Source organism: Mandrillus leucophaeus, unplaced genomic scaffold (assembly GCF_000951045.1).
Source record: "Mandrillus leucophaeus isolate KB7577 unplaced genomic scaffold, Mleu.le_1.0 Scaffold1135, whole genome shotgun sequence".
Lineage (NCBI taxonomy): Eukaryota > Metazoa > Chordata > Mammalia > Primates > Cercopithecidae > Mandrillus > Mandrillus leucophaeus.
Window position 1 is genome coordinate 522,217 of NW_012099599.1, and position 20,577 is coordinate 542,793.

The following is a 20,577-nucleotide window of genomic DNA, read 5'->3' on the forward strand; positions in this document are numbered from 1 at the left end:
CCTGATGTAAATGACAAGTTGATGGGTGCTGACGAGTTGATGGGTGCAGCACACCAACATGGCACAAGTATACATATGTAACAAACCTGCACATTATGCACATGTACCCTAGAACTTAAAGTATAATAATAAAAAAATAAAAATAAAAATAAATAAAAAATAAAATAAAATAAAATAAAAAAGGAGTTCTTGTATTATAGAGATGCATCTTGCTGTATTTACAACTGGGAATGATGTAATGTCTTAGATTTGCTTCAAAGCAATTTAGTAGTGTGGAAAGTGGGTGAGGGTACCAATGAAACAAAATTGACTGCACTGATCATTGTTGAAAGCAGACAATGGGGACATCGGGACTCATTATGCTAGTCTCTTTATTTTCATGTATGTTTTAAAATTTTTATAATAAAAAAGTTTTTAAAAAAAGTATTGCCCTAGTCCTACACCTTGATAGAAAAGGAAATAACTAAATGTGAATACATCAATGGAGACGGGACTTTTGGAACACAGATAAACTCAATAAACTCATTTGCTTGGATATTAGACATATCTACTTAAAAAATAAAAGAATTAGCTGAGTGTGGTAGTGTGTGCCTATAGTCCTGGCTACCTGGGGAGGCTGAGGTGAGAGGATCACTTTTGCCCAGGAGTTTGAGGCTACAGCGAGCTATAATCATCAAGCCAGGTGCTCTAGCCTTGGTAACAGAGTGAGACCCTGCTTCTTTAAAAAAAAAAAAAGAAAGAAAGAAAGGAAAGGAAAGGAAAGGAAAGGAAGGAAGGAAGGAAGGAAGGGGGGGAGAGAGAGAGAAAGAAAGAAAAAAGAAAAAGAAAGAAATATGAGCTGAACCATCAGTGTTCTGGCAGACATTCCTTTTTAAGTCAGTGTTAATGAAAAATAATTACTCTTAATTTTCCAGTATCCAGAAATGTCAAAAACCTTCAAGTACCTAGTGTTCCTGTGCAATCGGAACTACAGAACACCCAAAGCCTGAAATTTAGTTGATTTATCAATAGCTAGACAGATATCAATCACTTTTCACACTCACAATGTGCCACCTCTATGGGATATGATTAGTTGGTATTGCTACAATCTTAGTACTCATAATCACAGCACACAAAAAAAAAGCAAGTGAAAGTAAGGTAGAAAGAGAAGAATAAAAATGCCTAATCATCTTTGTTATAGCATTCATAAACTTCCTCATTTTCTATAAGGGTAGGCTTCCAACTTTTTTTAAGACAGGTAACCCTCTGTTCAAATCTTACTTGGAAGCATACATACAATTTTTTTTAAGTGGTTTATCAGTGGGAGCCAAGAAGACATTTTAAAAGCCAGTCTTCTAAAACATATTTCCTGGGAGTGGCCAATGCCTTCATTAGCTGTAAAAATGCAAATGCAAACTGGAAATAAATGCCAGTGGTTACCAATAATAGCCTGAAAGGCAATAAGATAAAGTGTGTCCAGGAAAACACTTTACATGTAGATACAAGAGTGAGCCATCTAAATGTGTTCAAAAGTAAAGGGTTATAGTGGGGGCAAGGAATGAATGAGAATGAACAATTTCACTAAGAACTAATTTTAAAATAACTTAGAAGTTAGCTTGAAACTTGATTCAGTTTAGAGCTGGATGGCATCTTAACACTGCCAAGGGGTTCCATCAAGTAGCAATTAAAATATAATTTGTAAGTGAGGATTAGTTTCAACTTTAAGAAAGACACTCCCAAATGGCAATGGTTTAAACAAGATGGAAGTTCTATTTCTCTCTCTTGTCAAAGCCACAGTAAGTGCTCCAGGGGAAAAGGCCTTTATTTTTTGTGGTCATGTGCTCAGGAGACCACTCCACATTTACCATCTCTACCTAGGGATTTATTCAATGTGTTTTCCTTCTTTCCAGCCACCCATCCATCCATTCTCTTAATCCTTCTGGAGTAAAGTTGGACTGGCCACTTAGAAGGTTGATAGCTTATCAGAATACATCATGCTCTAGGAATTCCCAGGACAGTGACTCTTAACCAATATGCTGCAGCACACAGATGTGCCAAAAACAAGTGCTGCCCCATTTTGGCCAATGTATAAAACTGCTGATACCTGAGGAAAGTAAAACTGTTTCATATGTATAAGATAAACATGGAGTAATCAGAATCATCCTAAAAATCCTTTGAACTTTCAGGACCCAGGCCCTTGAAAGATCGCAAGCTAAAAATGAACTTCTTTTATAATTCTTTGTATTTGGGCCACAACATCGTTTTCTATAGAAAAGCGGAGGCCAAAATCTAGTACGGATGCAGAAGAGAGGACCATGAGGTAAATAAAAATATCTTCCTCTTTTTTTGCCCAGTATATACAGCCGGATGTAAATGCAGTAATCTCCATTTATATGCAGCTTCACCTTCCATGGCTAACTGAGGTCTGAAAATATTAAGTGGGAAATTCTGGAAATAAACCATTCCTAAGTTTTCACTTGTGCACTGTTCTGATTAGTGTGATGAAAAACTGAGTAGAGCTGTCCCTCTCTGACCTCCCCAGGACATTAATCTTCCTGTCGTCCGGCGTGTCCACACTGTATACACTACCTGCCCGTTAGTCACTTAGTAGCTGTCTTGGTTATCAGACTAAAAACACATCATACATACAGTGTTCAATACTACTTGCAGCTTCAAGCATCAATCGGGGGTCTTGGAATGTATACCCTGCAGGTAAGAGGAGACTACTGTAATCCCAAAGTATTCATTATGTCATAGCATGCATTTTCCACAGGGGTGAAAACTGGTTCTTAAAGGAAAAGGCTGGGGCGGGGCGGGGTGGGGGGTATGAAAAAAATCTTCCATATTAAAATGGTTTGTGTTGCTCCAAAGTTGAGCCCTACTTGACAAAAATCTTACTCCTCAGTATTTAATTCCTCTCATTGGGTTTTCTTGGGTATCACACAAGCAACATTGATACGGAAGACACAGTAAATGTGTGCAAGAACACTGCTATAAAACTATGGCAACAGATGGCTGTGATTGGAAGAATCTGTCCATTGCCAGATCTCCAAGTCATATTGAATGGGATGCCATTTGACTGCCTTGTGGCTGATCTTTAGAGCTTTTGTGTGTAGCTTAGGCTCTGAGACTTAAACAAAAATAGTTTGCATTTTCCTATTTAATTCAAAAGGTTATTTAACACATCATTAGTTAGGGTAAGTACCCAAAAGAGTGGGCGTGGTGGCTCATGCCTATAACCCCAACACTTTGGGAGGCCAAGGCAGGAAGATCACTTGAGGCCAAGAGTTCAAGACCAGCCTAAGCAACATAGAGAAACTGTCTCTAAAGAAAAGAAACAAACAAACAAACAAATTAACCAGGCATGGTGGCATGTGCCTGTAGTCCTGGCTACACTGATGGCTGAGGTGAGAGGATCACTTGAGCCTGGGAGGTCAAGTGGTGATGGCGCCACTGCACTCCAGTCTGGGTGACAGAGTGAGACCCTGTCTCAACGACAACAACAAAAAGTACTCAAAAGAAAAAAAATGCTAACAATATCTGACTATCAACTAGATAAAAGTCATTTTCTTATATTAAGGAAAAGTTAAAAGTTAAATTCACTAAAAATTATTTTAGCTGGGCATGGTGGCTCCCACCTACAATCTCAACACTTTGGGAGGCCAAGGCATGTGTATTGTTTGATCCTGGGAGCTCGAGACCAGCCTAGGTGACACGGCAAAACCCCGCCTCTACAAAAAAAAAAAATTAGCTGAGCGTGGTGGCATGCCCTGTAGTCCCAGCTACTTGGGAAGCTGAAGCAGGAGGATCACAGTGAGCTGTGATCGTGCCACTACACTCTAGCCTGGGCAACAAAGCAAGACCCTGTCTCAAAAAACAGCAACTGTTTTACTTTTGCTAGAATAAGTTTTGAATGATTTTTATAATTTTTTATTACTATGACCATACATGTGTATAAATTGCTCATTGGCAAATATAATTTGATACATTACAGTTTATGTAAGTAAATAAATAACATTAAAAGTTACCCAGCAGATATAAAGTGAAATGTTAATCATTTTTAAATTTAACTTAAAAATTTTGATTAGTTATTGATAACCCTATATTGAAATTTTTAAAAGTAAGCTTTACGCTTGTTTTTATGTATACAGCACAGCTATACATACATTACATAATAATACATATATACAGTATATATATAGTGCACCTGTGATATTAAAATTTCATGAAGGAGCAATTAAGGAAAAAGAAAATATCTAAAAAAGGCCCTTAGGGGAGAGATTAATTTTAAAAAGGTTAAGAAACACTGTTACTACAATATCTACCAGACGGTATACCAAGCTGACCAAGCCATTCATCTTGGGACTTTATTCCAATTTGCTACAAGTACTAAAGTATCAGGAAAGCATCAAAACACCTAGCCCTCAAAAAGAGTTACATGAACATGAGTGGAGAGAACTTTGCCTTGTGCATACAAGAGAGTGAAGCAAGAGCAGTAAAAACAAGACAGGGCTAAGTGACTCATGTGATGATTGCTGAAGCTTTTATAAAAACAGTGCCTGTGTTATACCACTATTCCAACTGTGTGGGAATCACTGCTTATTTATTTAATACTGCCTTATCTTTTAATTCCTTCAAAGAAGCTAAGGGAAATGGTAGTATTTGTAAGCTTGCCTCAAACACAAAAAAGCAGACATCCAGAGAAATAAAAACAGTTTCCATATAGACTAACCAAAGGTCAGAAGCTTAAAAACTTCCAATTTTTTTCAACCTGTTGTCTTCACAATTTCTTTTTTGATGGTAACTAAATGTGGGCATGCTAGAAAGATCTCCCTTTATATACAAAGCGTCCAGAACATTTTGTATAAATCAAACCACAAACTGAACACTTTCACTTCAACAAGTTATTCAATAGATATTTTTCTCATATATTTCCAAGCTCATGTTACACTAAAAACCAGTGTGACGACCAGGGAAACATCACAATTTCACCCATATTTTTTAGCATCTGAAATCTTTCACAGGTGTCCTGAAAGGGGAAAAAGGTCATGAACTCCAGGTCAAGCCAACGATCGTTAGGTATTACTGTAGCAGAAGGTACTACCCACTGTGTATACATATGGTACAGGATTAAATGTGCATATTACTTACAAGGTTATTTTTCATTTCACAAAATGTATTCTGAGCAGCATGAAAACTAGAATTGTCAAAACTAATGTTCTAAACCTTCTGTCTCTCCAACAGGGATCTTGTCACAAGTTAAATTCAAATTTTCTGTAGAACTGTAAATAATCAAAACTGAAATAGGTAACAAGCTAAAGGGGGAAAAAAAAACACAAGCTCAAGACAATGCAGCCAATCACACACAAAGCCCATACATTCTACAAGAAATAATTTTTGCCACTGATTTGCCCAGCAACCACATAACTCTTCTAAACACAAAAATGTTGAGAATTTTCCTTGCCCAGAAGTGGTTTTTGAAAAGGATAAATGCATCTTAACATACATAATTAAGTTTGCAACAAACCACAAAAAACGAAGGGGAAGAAGCCTGAAAAAAAGAAAAAGCATATATATGTGCCACAATAATCTGACCCAAAGCCACTGAAACATTTGGAGTTGAACCCTTTTGAAACTCTTAAAATGCTCTGCAGTCTGCTAAAAAGTTAAAGGTTCTTCTTTTTTTCCCACTCAACATTGACCTTATTCTGTCATCAACCTGACATTCTATCTCACTTTATGGTGTTAACTGCAAGGATGCTCAGGAAATAAGAAATATGTAAGACCAGGGGACCATGGCTTTTCACTCTGGCTACAACTACGGGCTTTCTGGGTGCTCCTGCAGATACTCCACATGCTGCAGAAGACTGCCCCTGCATAACAAGCAAGGTTACACTCCAATGTCAACAAAACTCCTTAGATCAATGCAAAGATCAATCAGACGAATTTCCAGATTTCTTACAATGCACAGGGCCAAGTTTCTCAAAGGTGAATCAAGTTCTGTTCCATTCATCCCTACCACCAAACAAAGCAGCACAAAAGAAAGCTTAGTAGCATACATTAGAAGGACAGGAAGAAATAGGTATAAGTGCCTATGTAACTGACATATGCAGGAATCTCTGGAGAACAGACTTAGCTCAATTATAACTGCAATGCCACTAGGGATTTTTAATTATTAAAAAGTAAACCATATGCCAGAGTAATATAAGACAACTCAGTAATCAAGAATGGCAGGAAACGGTAGTTCTTAATCTGCTTCTACTCTACTTTTTAATACTCTGAAGACATTTTCTTAGTTGAAAAAGCTGTATGTAAAATAACAATAAATTGGAGGAAATGATGCAGCTAAACATGCCCCAGTAACAAAATTCCTGTGTTTACTGATTTGCTTAGGAGTCTGAAAAACAATTTTGTTCCTTAGTTGTGGTATGTATGTATGCGTGTGTGTGTGTGTATATATAAAATATATATATGATTATCCTTTTTTGTTTATGGTTGAAGAAACCAAGGTCTAAAGAAGTGGCTTGTCAAAATAAGTCAGTAACAAAGTTGGTATTAGTTTTTCATCTAATATATATGTGTGTGTATATATAAAATATATATTTAAATTATATTTATATATAAATATATATAATATATAATATATATTTAAATATACATATATAAAATATATATTTAAATTATATTTATATATTTAAAATATATATACATATATATACATATATATAAAATATATACACACACACACACACATATATATTAGATGAAAAACTAATACCAACTTTGTTACTGACTTATTTTGACAAGCCACTTCTTTAGACCTTGGTTTCTTCAACCATAAACAAAAAAGGATAATCATATTTGCCATTAGATAATCAAAATAGAAATCCCTATGAGAAATGAGGAACCATTATTTGTAATGATACCAATTCTCTCTGGCTTGATGGTTCTTGCAGAAAGCACCCTGAGAAAAAAGCACCCAGAGCTAGGTGCATGCCCAGGACTCCAAGAGACTAATGTGGCCAATGATGGTGATAGGGGGTGAAAGTAAATCTCCCTTTCCCAAAGAAAGCCCCTTAGATATACTGAAATATATACTGATTCAGGCTGCCCATGTGTATAAAGCTTTTCACGTTCATAATCTTGGACATTTCAAACATGGAAAAACTTCAGAAGATTACAGTGTTCTACTATGAAAGCCAATGTAGATTCAAAAGGAACCACAAGACTGAGTCTGTAAATATTCATGCTAAATCAGAAACCAAAATAACAACCTGGCCTAACAAAATTGAACATAAAGATCTACAACCACATCAGAAGTAGTGACAGTTTATGAATGTGTATTTCCTAATTTAAAAAAAAAAATTCTAAACAAAAACAGCAGACATCTACATGTTAGGAAACTAGATACTAAGTATTATATTCTGTATGGGTGCTAAATTATATGGAATTCAAATTATAATATCGTAAGTTTAGAATTAGAAAAACCTGACTTTTAAAAAGAAGAACACAAATTAGCCGTATCACAAAAGGTTCCAAGTGGCACATATCACAAAATTTTCCAAATGATGAATACTGTGGCTTCTATATTCCTAAGGTTTCATAAATCAGTCTTTTCCTTGGTATAGCTATGAGCACCATTCAGGCCAAGTCCTCATTCTCACTCCTCTACAACGTGCTAAAATCCCTTCCCACCATTCTCTTCACCTCTGCTCTCCATCCCACTCAACCTACATATTGCTGCTAAATTAATCCCTCTAAAGTACAGATCTAGTATCACTTACCTGCTTTAAAATGCTAACTAGCTGCAGTCTTTCCCTAGCATTCAAGACGCCAAATATAGTTTCAAGCTCCTTCTTCACCCTATAGCCAAACCACACTACACTGTCTGCTGTGTTTCCAAACACACAGCCTATGTTTCCCATCATGAGTTTGCCTTGCTGTCTCCACCTATTCTTCCAAAGGCCTATCTCATTTGTTTTCCTGGATGCCCTGAAGAAGCTGCACTTTCTTCCTCTTCAGAAATGTCAAGACAATCATGTTAACATCTTTAACATCTCGGTTTGCGGGTCGGTATGTGGCGTTCTTTTCCCTGGCAGGTTGTCTGACAGCGGCACCTGTGTCCTACTTAGCGCTGTCTTTCTTGAAGTCTGCCTTATAACTGGGAACTCACACTCTTCTGATAAATAAATATCTAAGGAACCGACTGAAGCAGGAGAAATCACAATATTAAGATACCAGTTTATAGAAATATTATCCATCTAAAGGTTACACAAAGCATCACATTCACAACAAGCTATGCTTCCATTTACCACTTCAGCTCTTTGCAACCTTTCAAGTATGAAAGAAATTGGACCTCACATTCAGGACGCAATCTGCATCAAATTTTTATCTAGCTAAACTGTTTAAGAAATAAGATGTCTGAGAAGACTGTGCATGGAAGGAAAAGAAATGTTTCACATCAGCTTACAGGTTGCCATAAACCTGGATGACCTGGTCTTAAAGCAAAATTCTAGGATGGTAAACCGGTAAATAAGTACATACAGGCACTACGAAGGCAGACAACACTGGCAAGGATACTGGGAGGCAGAAGCCGTGGGGTCAACATGCATGACCCGGCTCCAGCTTCCTTAACTTGCCTAACCCCAGTTCCCTCACTCATAAAACCGGGCTCGTGGGCTGGATGAACTCCAAGATCCAGTTCTAACATCCAGAACTCCAGAAGCATAACACATGTCTGCATTTTATTATTTCTCATGGAAAGTGGGTAAAAAATAACTTCCTGCTTATTTAATCTCTCATTTATTAAAAAAAAAAAAAAAACAAAAAACCACACACTTCTTCAGCCTAAAAAACCCCGTAGATTTCAGGGTTATTTTCAAAGGAGTCTCAAAATGAAAACAAAACAAAAATTAAATACCCACCAACAAAAACAATCCCTGAGGACTAATAAAATAAATATAAGAAAAAACCAAAAATATTACCCCACCAAATCTCACTACAAATAACTGTTAAATAATACTTTAAAAATAAATGCTCTGTTAGAAATTTAAGATGCCAAATAGAGTTATAAAGCACAGTAGGATTAAGTGGTAAAATATTTCTCTCAAGTTGTTTCTGGACCTTTCATGTAACAAAATTAATTTAGATTGAAGCTGCAGAAATATGAAAAGCAAAAATTTCAGAATTCCTTGGATAATGAGAAACTATGAATAGAATATTAGGAGCACATATATACCACTTAGTTAGCCTAACTTAAACTCCCCAACAAAGATTGTACAGTGCTTGGGATTTTAAACAGGATTCCCACCCTTGCTCCACCAACTTTATAACTTGATTAACATGTGTGAAGTCTTTCAGAATAACTTCTGAAGGGTCTTTTTTTTTTTTTTTTTTCTTTTGCCTTAAAGCCACCAGACAGGCAGCTTTTGAGTGCAAACCATCACTTTAGGCCTTACCAGCTTCCAGTTTAAACTTCTGGGTTCACCATGGTGCTGATGGCTTAAAGGTACCAGTAACTAGGGTTTCCATAGCTCAGTTGGAACAAAAGTATACTGTGCAGCGCTTATGAGAGTTCTGAAAAGTGTTTTCTTAAAATGCTGGAGGGAAAGGGGATATTTTCTGATTGAAATAAAACTCTATCTCCCTTTCTTTCTAAAATCCCAAATCAAAATTACCAACTTCATCAAAAACAAGGTGTAGCCTCCTCCTGACACTGTCACTAACTCTGGATTTGGCTCATCTGTCTTACCTTCCGATGCTTTGATCACATATCCCCCCTTGTCTTCACCAGGAGGCACATCGAGCAACTGCATAATTCTGTCCAGCAGCCCATGAATGATCTCAAACCCAGGATTCTTGTTGTAATAAACAGCACAGAGATGCCGGTAGTTTTTTGCGCCTACATCTAGGAAGATAAAGGAACTGGTCACAAGGCTGTATTAACCATTGCTTCAGAAACTGATTTACCCCAATACAAACTGAGAAAAAGTCGACAAAAAAGAAAACCAAATATTACACCTTCAGAGAAGGATTTAACCTCAGAAATGCAAAATAAGATAAAATAGTCTTTTTTCAGCTTATCAAATTCCCTAAGGTGTTTTATTTGGGGGAAAGAGTGAAAACCCTCAATGCTGACCAGGGAAAATAAGACTTCACTGAGGTATAAATTGGTAAAATTCTTTGCAAACAATTTAGCAATATATCAGAGCCCTAAAGCTTCATACTCTCTTAATCATAATATTAATACTACTCAAAGGAAATAGTCCTACATACAAAAAGGCTTTAGGTAGAAAGACATTTAGTATATTATTTCCAATAGTAAAATTATAAACAACCTAAATTAGGGATGGCTACATAAAGTACAGTCGATCACTCATCAGGATACTCAGTGGCTATTAGAAAGCATCTTTACGATGGTTTATCATAACACAGCAACAGCAAATAGTAAATGAAAATTTAAAAGAGACCACAAGGTTCAAAAAGAGGCAAAACTAAATTACATTGTTTAAAGAACAAACATAGGTTGGAAAACTAGGAAGCAAGTAAGGGAATGACTATGACCAAAGTTAGGCTAACAATTACCCTAGGTTAAAAAGAAGAATCTGTGATAGGAAGGGGTCATATAAGAAGCTTAGGATACTGGCAACATGCCATTCTTAATGCAGCTGATGGTTACACTAGTGTGTGCTTCGTAATCTCTTAAAACTTACATTGAATACATTCTTCACGAAGCATTAAAAGAAAGCAGAATGCTAAAGTTTATGAAGCTATGCCACAACATGGGTGAATCTTGAGGACATTATGCTAAATTAAATAAGCCACTCACAGTAGGACAAATACTGCATGATTCCACTAATACGAAGTATCTAAGTCATGAAACTCGGAGAAACAGAAAGTAGAACGGTAGCTGCCAGGGGTTGGAGGGAAAGGGAATGGGGAATTGACATTGAATGAGTATAAAAGTTTAGCCATACAAGATGAAAAGTTCTAGAGACCCACTATATGCACAATGTGCATATAGTTAACACTACTGCAACTGTGCGCCTCTAAAAGTTTACTAAGAGGGTAGCTCTCACAGGTTTTTTTACCACAACAATAATAATAATTTTTAAAAGTATATGAAGAATAGGGCCAGGCAAAACAGCTCATGCCTGTAATCCCAGCACTTTGGAAGGCCAGGGCAAGAGTTTGAGACCAACCTGGGCAACACAGCAATACCCCATCTCTACAAAAATAATAATAATTTTAAAAAGATGAAAAACAGAATCACAACTACATAAATATAGCCACAAGCCAAAAAACCCCATGAACAGAGAAAAAGGCTGAAAAGAAATATACCTAAATGTTAACAGAGGTTATGTTTGGGTAAGGGTAATTTTTTCCAACTTTTATTTATTTCCCAATTTTTCCATGATTAGTATATATAACTCTACTTTGAAAATTAAGACAAACTTACAAACTCAATATTTCATTTTGTTTCACTTTATTTTTTGAGATAGGGTCTCGTTCTGTTGCTCATCCTGGTGCAATCACAAATAATATGGAAGTGCACCGCAGCCTCAACTTCCTGGGCTCAAGCAATCCTCCCACCTTAGCCTCCAGGGGAGCTGGGACCATAGGCACGTGCCACCACACTCAGCTAATTTTTAAATTTTTCGCAGAGACAAAGTCTCACTCTGTTGCCCAGGCTGGTCTCAAACTCTGGGCTCAAGTGATCCTCCCGCCTTAGCCTCCCAAAGTGCTGGAATTATAGGTGTGAGCCACTGTGCCCAGCTAAAGTCAATATTTAAAAAAAGAATTCCAACAGTCCAAATGAACACTGATGGATAAACAAATTGGTACATCTGTACACTACTACTCAGCAATAAAAAGGAAAAAACTGTAGATAGATGACAACTTGGATGACTCTCAAAGGCATTATGCGGAAAGAAACAAGGCTCTCAAAAGGCTACAGACAGTGCGAGTCCATTTATATGACATTCTGGAAAAGGCCAAACTATGGGAACAGAGAACAGATAGTAGTTGTCTGGGGTTAGGTATGGGGAAAACAATGTGACTAAAATAAGGGGTTTTTAGGGTGATGGAACTTTTTGACCTTGTAGTGATAGTTATAATCATCTAAACCTGTAATAAAACTCATTTTTAAAAAGAAGTACCTAGTATAGAGAGGAAGACTGAAAGTCAGCAGTCATCATTTAACTTTGTAACACTGTGGCCCTTCAATAAATTCTGGAGACCACTGCTCTAACATAAATGAATGCTGGCCTCATTCTGCTTTTCATATTAAAAAGAGAAAGAACAAACTAATATCTGAGGGAAAAAACTGAAAATAGAAAGCTGCTTCATGTTAGCAGATATTGAGCAAAACTACTTCCACGGATTTACTCCCATAGGTAAAAGCTACTAGCATGGGTTGACATAAAATACAGAATGCCTTTTATCTTCTAGATATCCAATTAAAACACGAACAGTTTAAGACACTGTACTCTAATATTAAAATAATATAAGAGTACAAAAATAATATAAGAGTAATAAATGGAGTAAAAGGAAAACTAACATTAACTATTAATCTGTGGTATCGATTATCTGGCACATGCTAGGTATTACCTATCTGTCAATTTATCTATAACCTTATTTAATTCTCAAGATAACCATGCAAGATAAATATTAATTATTCCTATAAAACAGATGGAGAAACAAAGCTCATAACGATTAAGTAACTTGCCCAAAGTCAAACTAATTGGCTGGAGCTAATACAATTAATTATATTGCTAATAAGTTACAAAACCAGGATTTGACCAGAATTGACTGACTCTAAAACCCATGCTCTTTACACTATAGGGTTTACCCAAAAAGATTTAAATGAAAACAATATAATGGCAAACTTATAAATGGCTATATATCCACTTAATATGGTCATGGATATGCATTGCTGAAATTTCTTTTATACGATAAACAGATGTTTTAATTTTCAAAAGTTTTTAAAATACTTAAGACTTCCATTTAAGCAACGGAAATAAATAATTTTTAAGGGTCAGTGAAGTTTCTAGCCATGAACAGTATTGTTACTTATGGAAAGTATATTCTGAGTTGAACTTCAGACTGAACAGATACAAAGAAATAACTGCCCTTGCCATTTAACATTTCTTAGTACTCACTATATTCAAGGCGCTCTATTCTAGATATTCTCTGATGATGAAGGTCAAAGCCAGTACAAGGCATCTACAACCTAAACCCTCAGTAATGCTTTGTGTTTTTGAGACAGGCTCTCACTCCAGTAGCCCAGGCTGGAGTGCAGCAGCATGATCTTGGCTCATTGCAGCCTTGACTTCCCAGGCTCAGGCGATCCTCCCAACTCAGCCTCCTAAGCAGCTGGGAGTACAAGCACATATCACCATGCCCACTGATTTTTTTTATTATTAGTAGTAGTAGTAGTAGTAGAGACAGGGTTTTACCATATTGCCCAGGCTGGTCTCGAACTCCTGGGCTCAGGCAATTTGCCTGCCTCAGCCTCCCAAAGTGCTAAGATTATGGACATGGGCCACCACGCCAGACCTCAGTAATTATTTTCTGAGTAGATCCCTAAAGCCTAGAAAAGAAGATAAGCACACACAAATAGCTATTAAACAGGAGCTAGGACAGGCCAGGAGCAGACAGCGGGCCATATCTATGCCAGCTGAGGTAAGCGAGTAGCATACCACTGTCACCTCCATCATTTCCATTTTTAAAGATAAAGAAATTTGGTATCCAAAAGCTGTAAGTCAACGTTAAAATCAGACAGGCACAAAACCTCACTAAACCAACCACATGCATAAACTGAAATAAAAAGCCTGATTCCACTGTAGGAATATAAACTTTCTCTCTCTCTGTCTCTCCCTTTCTTTCTTTCTCTCTCTCTCTCTCTCTCTCTCTGAAGGGAAAAAATGAACTGAAACAGAACTAAATTATCCCTTTCATACTACTGACTTGCTTCTGGGTATTTTTGCCATGTGGTACCCATTTATTGGTGTGGATGTCACATGCTTTCACTTTAACACACAGGCACGTATTGAAACAACTTTGTAACTCCATTTTGGAGTTACTGTGAGAGAATAGCCCAACAGTAACACCACTATTAAGAGACAGCTTAGCAACATAAACTGGAAGTTTTATTTTGATAATCTTTGCCAAATTCCAAGTAATTTTTTCCTTATCTCCAAATTATGTAAAACTGTTATATTTCTGATATGAGCAGCAACATCTGGATTAAAAATTTAGAATTTTAAAAAACAAATTAAGTAAACTTGTGATGAGAATAATAAAATCACAATTAAAAAATTATAGAATTTAGGCCAGGCACAGTGGCTCAGGTCTGTAATCCCAGCACTTTAGAAGGCCGAGGCAGAAGGATCACTTGAGCCCAGGAGTTTCAGACCAGCCTGGGCAACAAAGTAAGACTCCATCTCTAAAAAAAAAAAAAAAAAAAAAATTTAAAGATTAGCCAGGCACAGTGGTGGTGTCATGTGCCTGTAGTCCCAGCTCCTTGGGAGGCTGAAGTGAAGGATCCCTTGAGCACAGGAGTTCAAGACTGCAGTGAGCTATGATCATGCCTGGGTGACAGAGTGAGACCCCTGCCTCAAAACAAAAAAAAAAAAACAAAAGAGAACTTAAAAAAATTATACTCTATTTCATTCAAGAACGGTTTCAGGATGTTTATAGCACACACATACAATAACGAACTGTATATTTTTAGATTTAATTTTGCAATATTTTTAAGAAAGGCCTGACTTCTAGGGCTTTGTATTAAGCCCACCGTAATAATTAGATTAACCACATTATTTAGGTGCCCCCTCCCAACTCCACATGGATTGGCTGGCTTTTTACATTTCCTAAGGGTTATTGCTCTCTCTGGACTTACTTCCTCATATCTTGCTAAGATACTCCCTCTACTGTAGCTGAACTGAATCAAAGGAGAAAATAACCACAAACTCATTTCCACCCATTCCTCCTTGAAATTGCTGGGTATAGTAACATTCCCATTTCCTAGTATGTTGCACTAAGAGACTATACTACATCACAGAAAGTCCACTGACTGCACACCACAAAATAAGAACTATTTAAAAGTCATGCCAAGGCTAGGGTTTGTTGGAAATGCCTCAGTTCTTTATAACTCAGTTAACAGACCGCTTGTGTCATGCCATCAAACAATTCTGCTTTTTCAATGGGCCTGGCAAGTATGTCAGCCTAAATTATCTATGTATTTCACAGACTTCAAAGTACTGCCTGGAGAGGGCTGATCTAAGCTGCGCAAAGGAGGGGCGGCTAGCTACAATTCTATAAGATGAAAGAACACGCCAAATGATTTTTTAACAGAAAAGAAAAAGGAATGGTACATGATGTCCCCTAGTAAATGACTATTACATATAACTCAAATAGGCTCCTGTTCGGTATAGATCCTCTTCCACCAAAGTACCAATGATTAAAAACTAAGGTGTTCGGTTATGTTATAGATGGCACAGACTGGAAAAGAGCAGAGTCTTCCACAGAAACTTGCCACTCCTATTCTTACATTCACCTAAAAGCCCAAAGAAAGATACCAGCAGAAAGCCTACTGGGAGACCAAAACAGCTTCTAGAATAATCAGAGGCTGATATGGAGCTTGAGGTTCATAGTCTGGCCAAGTTAAGAAAATAAAACAAAGCAACTTGATTTTTAAGTCTATTCCATCCAACAAATTTATTTCACATTGGAACCCACAAGACTATAATTTATATTGCAAATTTTATACATCGCCTGAAGAATTTCAACGCAGGCCTAAATGATTCATTAATGCAACAAGAATCTTATGAAGACATAATGCCTCCAAAAGTCATATTGAATGTGGGTAAACAGGCACCTTTATACACTCTTGGTAGGATGCTAAGTTTGTAAAAAAATCCTTTTATGAAGAGAATTTAACAAATTATCAAACATTTAGATGTTTACACCTATGGAATGATCAATTCTAGTTCTAAAAATTCCTATTTGTATAAAGGTACAAGGACATTTCTTGCAACGTAGTTTAGCAAAAGTTTGGTAAAAATCTAAATATTCATAACAATCTAAGTAAATAAATTATAGTACATTGATATGATGGAAGATTATCCAGCCATTAAAAAGAAATGAAGTCAATAGAATGTGCTCAAAGGAGAAATGAGGTGCAGAACAAGACAGGTAAAGTATATCCCATTTGTATAAACGCTAAAAAGTATTTATCCATTTTTACAGCCATTATCTATGGCTGTAAATAAAAGCATAACATATGCTGGCATAAGCACAGAAAAGGGTCGGCAACTAATTCTAAGAGTAGGATTAAGGAGAATTTGAATATTAAAAAAAAAAGAAAAGATTAGAATTGCTCTTAAATTAAAAATACACATTCATGAAAGGTCTTAAAAACATCACAAATATATTTTCAATTTTTAAAAAAACATAATAAAGCTTAAGAACAATTTTCCTTAAAATGCTCTCCTATATTATGGCACCAAAATACAGACTTTCCTTTTTAAAATAGTGCTGAAAAGCCAAGAAACAAATGTGAGGAAAAATCTATGACCTTCTCAACGCATGAAGGAAAAAGTTACGTCCTTGTGGGTTGGCTTTTATTTAGTTAATGTAAACCTGGAATGGATTTTTTACCTACTAAAAAAAAATACAATATTCAATGCATGACAGGGCACATTATACTCATGTCAGCAGATCTCAACTATGTGGAACCAAATCTCTTAAAATAACTTTCTATATTAAAAATGATGTATTTACACAGTTAAAATGCCATCACGTATGCAAATGATGTTACTTCAAAAATTGTTAATGTCAATGCTCCTTACATCCATATTTTTTGAATTATTAATTGGAAACTCTACATGCGAAAAATATGAAATCGTGAAATTAAATTAATCCAGACTGATGACATAAGCTCTCTTCGGAAACCCACATTCCACATGTGGATGCTAGATAATCCTCCATTATTTGAGGGCTCCAGAATTACTGGATAATTTCTCAGAACTGAAGTATTTCACAAGCCCACAATGAAAATGCTTTTATTGAGTTATTTTTAAGCACAGATTTACACAAAAACCTTTAAAAATCTGACCGCTATATTTTCGTAACTTATAAGACAGATACACAAACACCAACATACATATATGGCACAAACCAACAGCAAATTGAAAGAACAAACCAAATCATAAAAAAACAGTGAATTAGGTTTGTTCTGTGATGGCCATGGTGGTCAAGGGAGGAGAAAAGAACAAGACTCTTAAACATATATTGTGACTAAAGTTTAAAAAAAATTCTGGATTTCTACATCCAAACTAAGCAGGGTAAGAAGTAGTAGATGATTCTCTCATTTAGAAAAGTTTCAGGGACAATGTGAAATTTTAAAAGCTATTTTGTCAGTGATTTGAGGGGTATCGGAAATGTAGCTTGCACCAGGACTATAGCAATGCTTCAGAGAAAGTTAAGAATGCTCTGAGCAAAAAGTGAAGGTTTAGCATACTTCATTAAGAAAGTGACACTAACTGGCCCCTATGGGTGGTCAAGAGGCTTTAACCTATCCTATTCCATCTACTATATTTATTAAAATCCAACATTTTGTAAATGTAGTAGTTATAACCAAAATGCATGGCAATTTGATTTTCAGGGTTCTCCACAGATATATGTCAAATTGACAATTGGACGATTGTATCCTGCTAAATCTAAATCACCCTCTTACGTAAGAAAGCCAAACCAATCTTTCTTTGGCTCTTGTTCCTTTTACACTTAAACTCACTCAAACCAGTGATATGTTTTCTCTTGCCATTTCAGGGAGATTCTATGTATATATACTGGCAGCTTCAGTGACCATAAAGCAATAAACTACAATGCAGAAGTCAATCTGTGTTTGAGAAAAAGCCTAAATATTGGATTTTGCAAAATACAGTTGGTTTTCTGGGTGTAAAGATTAGAAATTCACAATTAGGTCCTTTGCTCCCGAGAAGTCTTTTTTTTTTTTTTTTTTTTTTTTTAAACTATTTTGTTTATAGTTCAGTTGTTCCTGACATTTAACAGAAAAAATAAAAATGTTAAGGACTGAAACCAATCACCAATCAATAGCTCACACAGCAGCCTGATATGGCAGCTTCAGTGCTGCATCTGCTGACTTCCTTGTTATCAACTGAAAAACATTCATCCCACAGCAGAGTCTGCATTCAACTTCTCATTCCAAAGCCATACACCATTCTGCCCAACAAAAGGCATAAATCGGCTGAGTCCCTTGAGTCATGACTAATTTTTTAAAATGTTGCAGCAACTTCATATCTAGAGTCTCAATAAATGCAGTGGTTGGCTCAGCCTCAAAGAACCTGAATGTGTCTGATTTAGAGTGGAAGTCTTAATGCTCGAAAAGTATGCCTGACACAGTCTCTAAACTGGCAGCCTGACGGCCTCACACAACACGGATGGTCAGTCAAAAAAGTCTACATTAGAATAAGAAACTGTCCAACAAGGTCAAGCACGAAAATTGGGCTAGCAGTCTTTCATCTACTCTTACAGGAATACTGGTCACACAAAATGTGTGGGAGGCATATCGAAATCCAATATGGATTCTATTTTTGTTTTGGAAGACATGCTTGCCCACCCCAAACTGATACAAGGCTGGGAATGTTGGGTTTTTCCTTAGTATTAGAAAACAAATTAATGGCAATTGTTGCTCCCTTCCGAGCTACCAAAGGGCAACTGGTACATTCTCTCTGGGCATTATCTGTAAGGATCTGCTCACAGGTTTGTCTCCCTTAAGACTGGTAACTCTTTCTCTGATATTCTAAAGCAGTCTCTAGCAACGAAAAATAACTTACAAATCTTTTCTACCAATGTGCTGTGCTGAATGAGACTGCCTTGCTCATTCTTGCCACTCTATCACCACTCTTTTGAACCAGTAGTTTGGGTACTGCTCCCACCAATGAAAATTTGAGGAATTTTCACATTAACTGGAAAACTATGGTTTAGACTTTTGTCTTCAAAAAAGTTTCATTTTTTAGAAGGAAATTGCTAATGTGAATCCAATAGAGAAAAATGGTTACTGGTTTGAGAAACAGTAAAAACACGTTAATTCACTCAAAAAAAGTAGGTGACCAATTACTCAAAAAACAATGTTCCTGTTTCCATAAATAAATTCCCACGTTCGTCTGTTTCAGTTTTCTTATTCTAAAAAAAAAAAAAAAAAAAAAAGGCATAACAGAACCAATTAAGTCAAAAGTGAGGATAAGAATTGGCCCTGAGTGCCTCAGCAAGGTGACATTAGCCCTTTAATGGACAGCTAAGGCTTTCAAGTCATTCCAGTAAAAAATTCCCATAAACCAGGATGCTACGTTATCTGAGCTTAGGAATTGTAAACATCTTAACAACAAGAGCAAACACCAACAGTTCTTATTACGTGGCTAGAACTTTTCAAACTGTAATTTCATTTAATCCTTATAACATATCAATGAAATAAGTGCTATCATTATTCCCACTGTACAGATGAGGAAGCTGAGCCACAGAGAGAATAAACACATTGTCCAAAGTTAAGCAGCTGGTAAAGGCAGAACCATGACTCAAAGCCAAGCACTCTGGCTGCAGAGTCTCTCTATGGAACCGCGGTGCTTTGCTGCCTCCCCTGTTGTCCTCTATGTACACCAGATGACAAGTAGGGAATCCACATGTACATATGTAGAATACTCCATCAGAAAAGCTCATTTTGTTATGAAATAAAATCCAGGCCTACCTAAACAGAAAACATACTCCAAATAAACTAAAGCAAACCTATGTTTTCAAGATGGTAGACTTACCAAGCACATTTACCTCCTTTCATTTCTCAAATACCATTGATGATGGAAAACTTTTTAAAAAAAAGAATAAAGCGGCCGGGCGCGGTGGCTCAAGCCTGTAATCCCAGCACTTTGGGAGGCCGAGACGGGCGGATCACAAGGTCAGGAGATCGAGACCATCCTGGCTAACACGGTGAAACCCCGTCTCTACTACAAAATACAAAAAAACTAGCCGGGCGAGGTGGCAGGCGCCTGTAGTCCCAGCTACTCGGGAGGCTGAGGCAGAAGAATGGCGTGAACCCGGGAGGCGGAGCTTGCAGTGAGCTGAGATCCGGCCACTGCACTCCAGCCTGGGCGACAGAGCGAGACTCCGTCTCAAAAAAAAAAAAAAAAAAGCAGAATGGTACAAGACAACAGGCAAAAATAATATCAGAAATGAATCAATGGAGAAAATAGAGCAGAGTAATTATAACAAAAGACAGATATAAAAGAGGTTTCCTATAGAAATAGGAACTATCCTTCCCAACGAAACAAAGTATCACAGAAACGCAAATCTAAAAGCTATATGAATTGAGTTTCTGGGATGATTTTCTAAGTCATTTCTTCTTTCTTTCTTTCTTTTTTTTTTGAGCGGGGGGCAAGGCGGGGGAGACAGTGTCTTACTCTGTTGCCCAGGCTGGAGTACAGTTGGTGTAAACATAGCTTACTGTAGCCTCAACCTTCTGGGCTCAAAAGATCCTCCCACCTTGGCCTCCCAAAGCACCGGGATTATAGGCATGAGCCAACACGC

General features: G+C 36.8%; 1 protein-coding gene across 1 annotated transcript in view; it reads right to left on the reverse strand.

Annotated features, from left to right (window-relative positions):
• Positions 1-20,577, reverse strand: part of FARSB (phenylalanyl-tRNA synthetase, beta subunit) — an 88,395-nt gene that overhangs the window by 25,459 nt on the left and 42,359 nt on the right. The window contains exon 16 of the mRNA XM_011996028.1: positions 9,731-9,886. Coding sequence (XP_011851418.1) covers positions 9,731-9,886 — 156 coding nt within the window. The remainder of the gene's footprint in view (positions 1-9,730; positions 9,887-20,577) is intronic.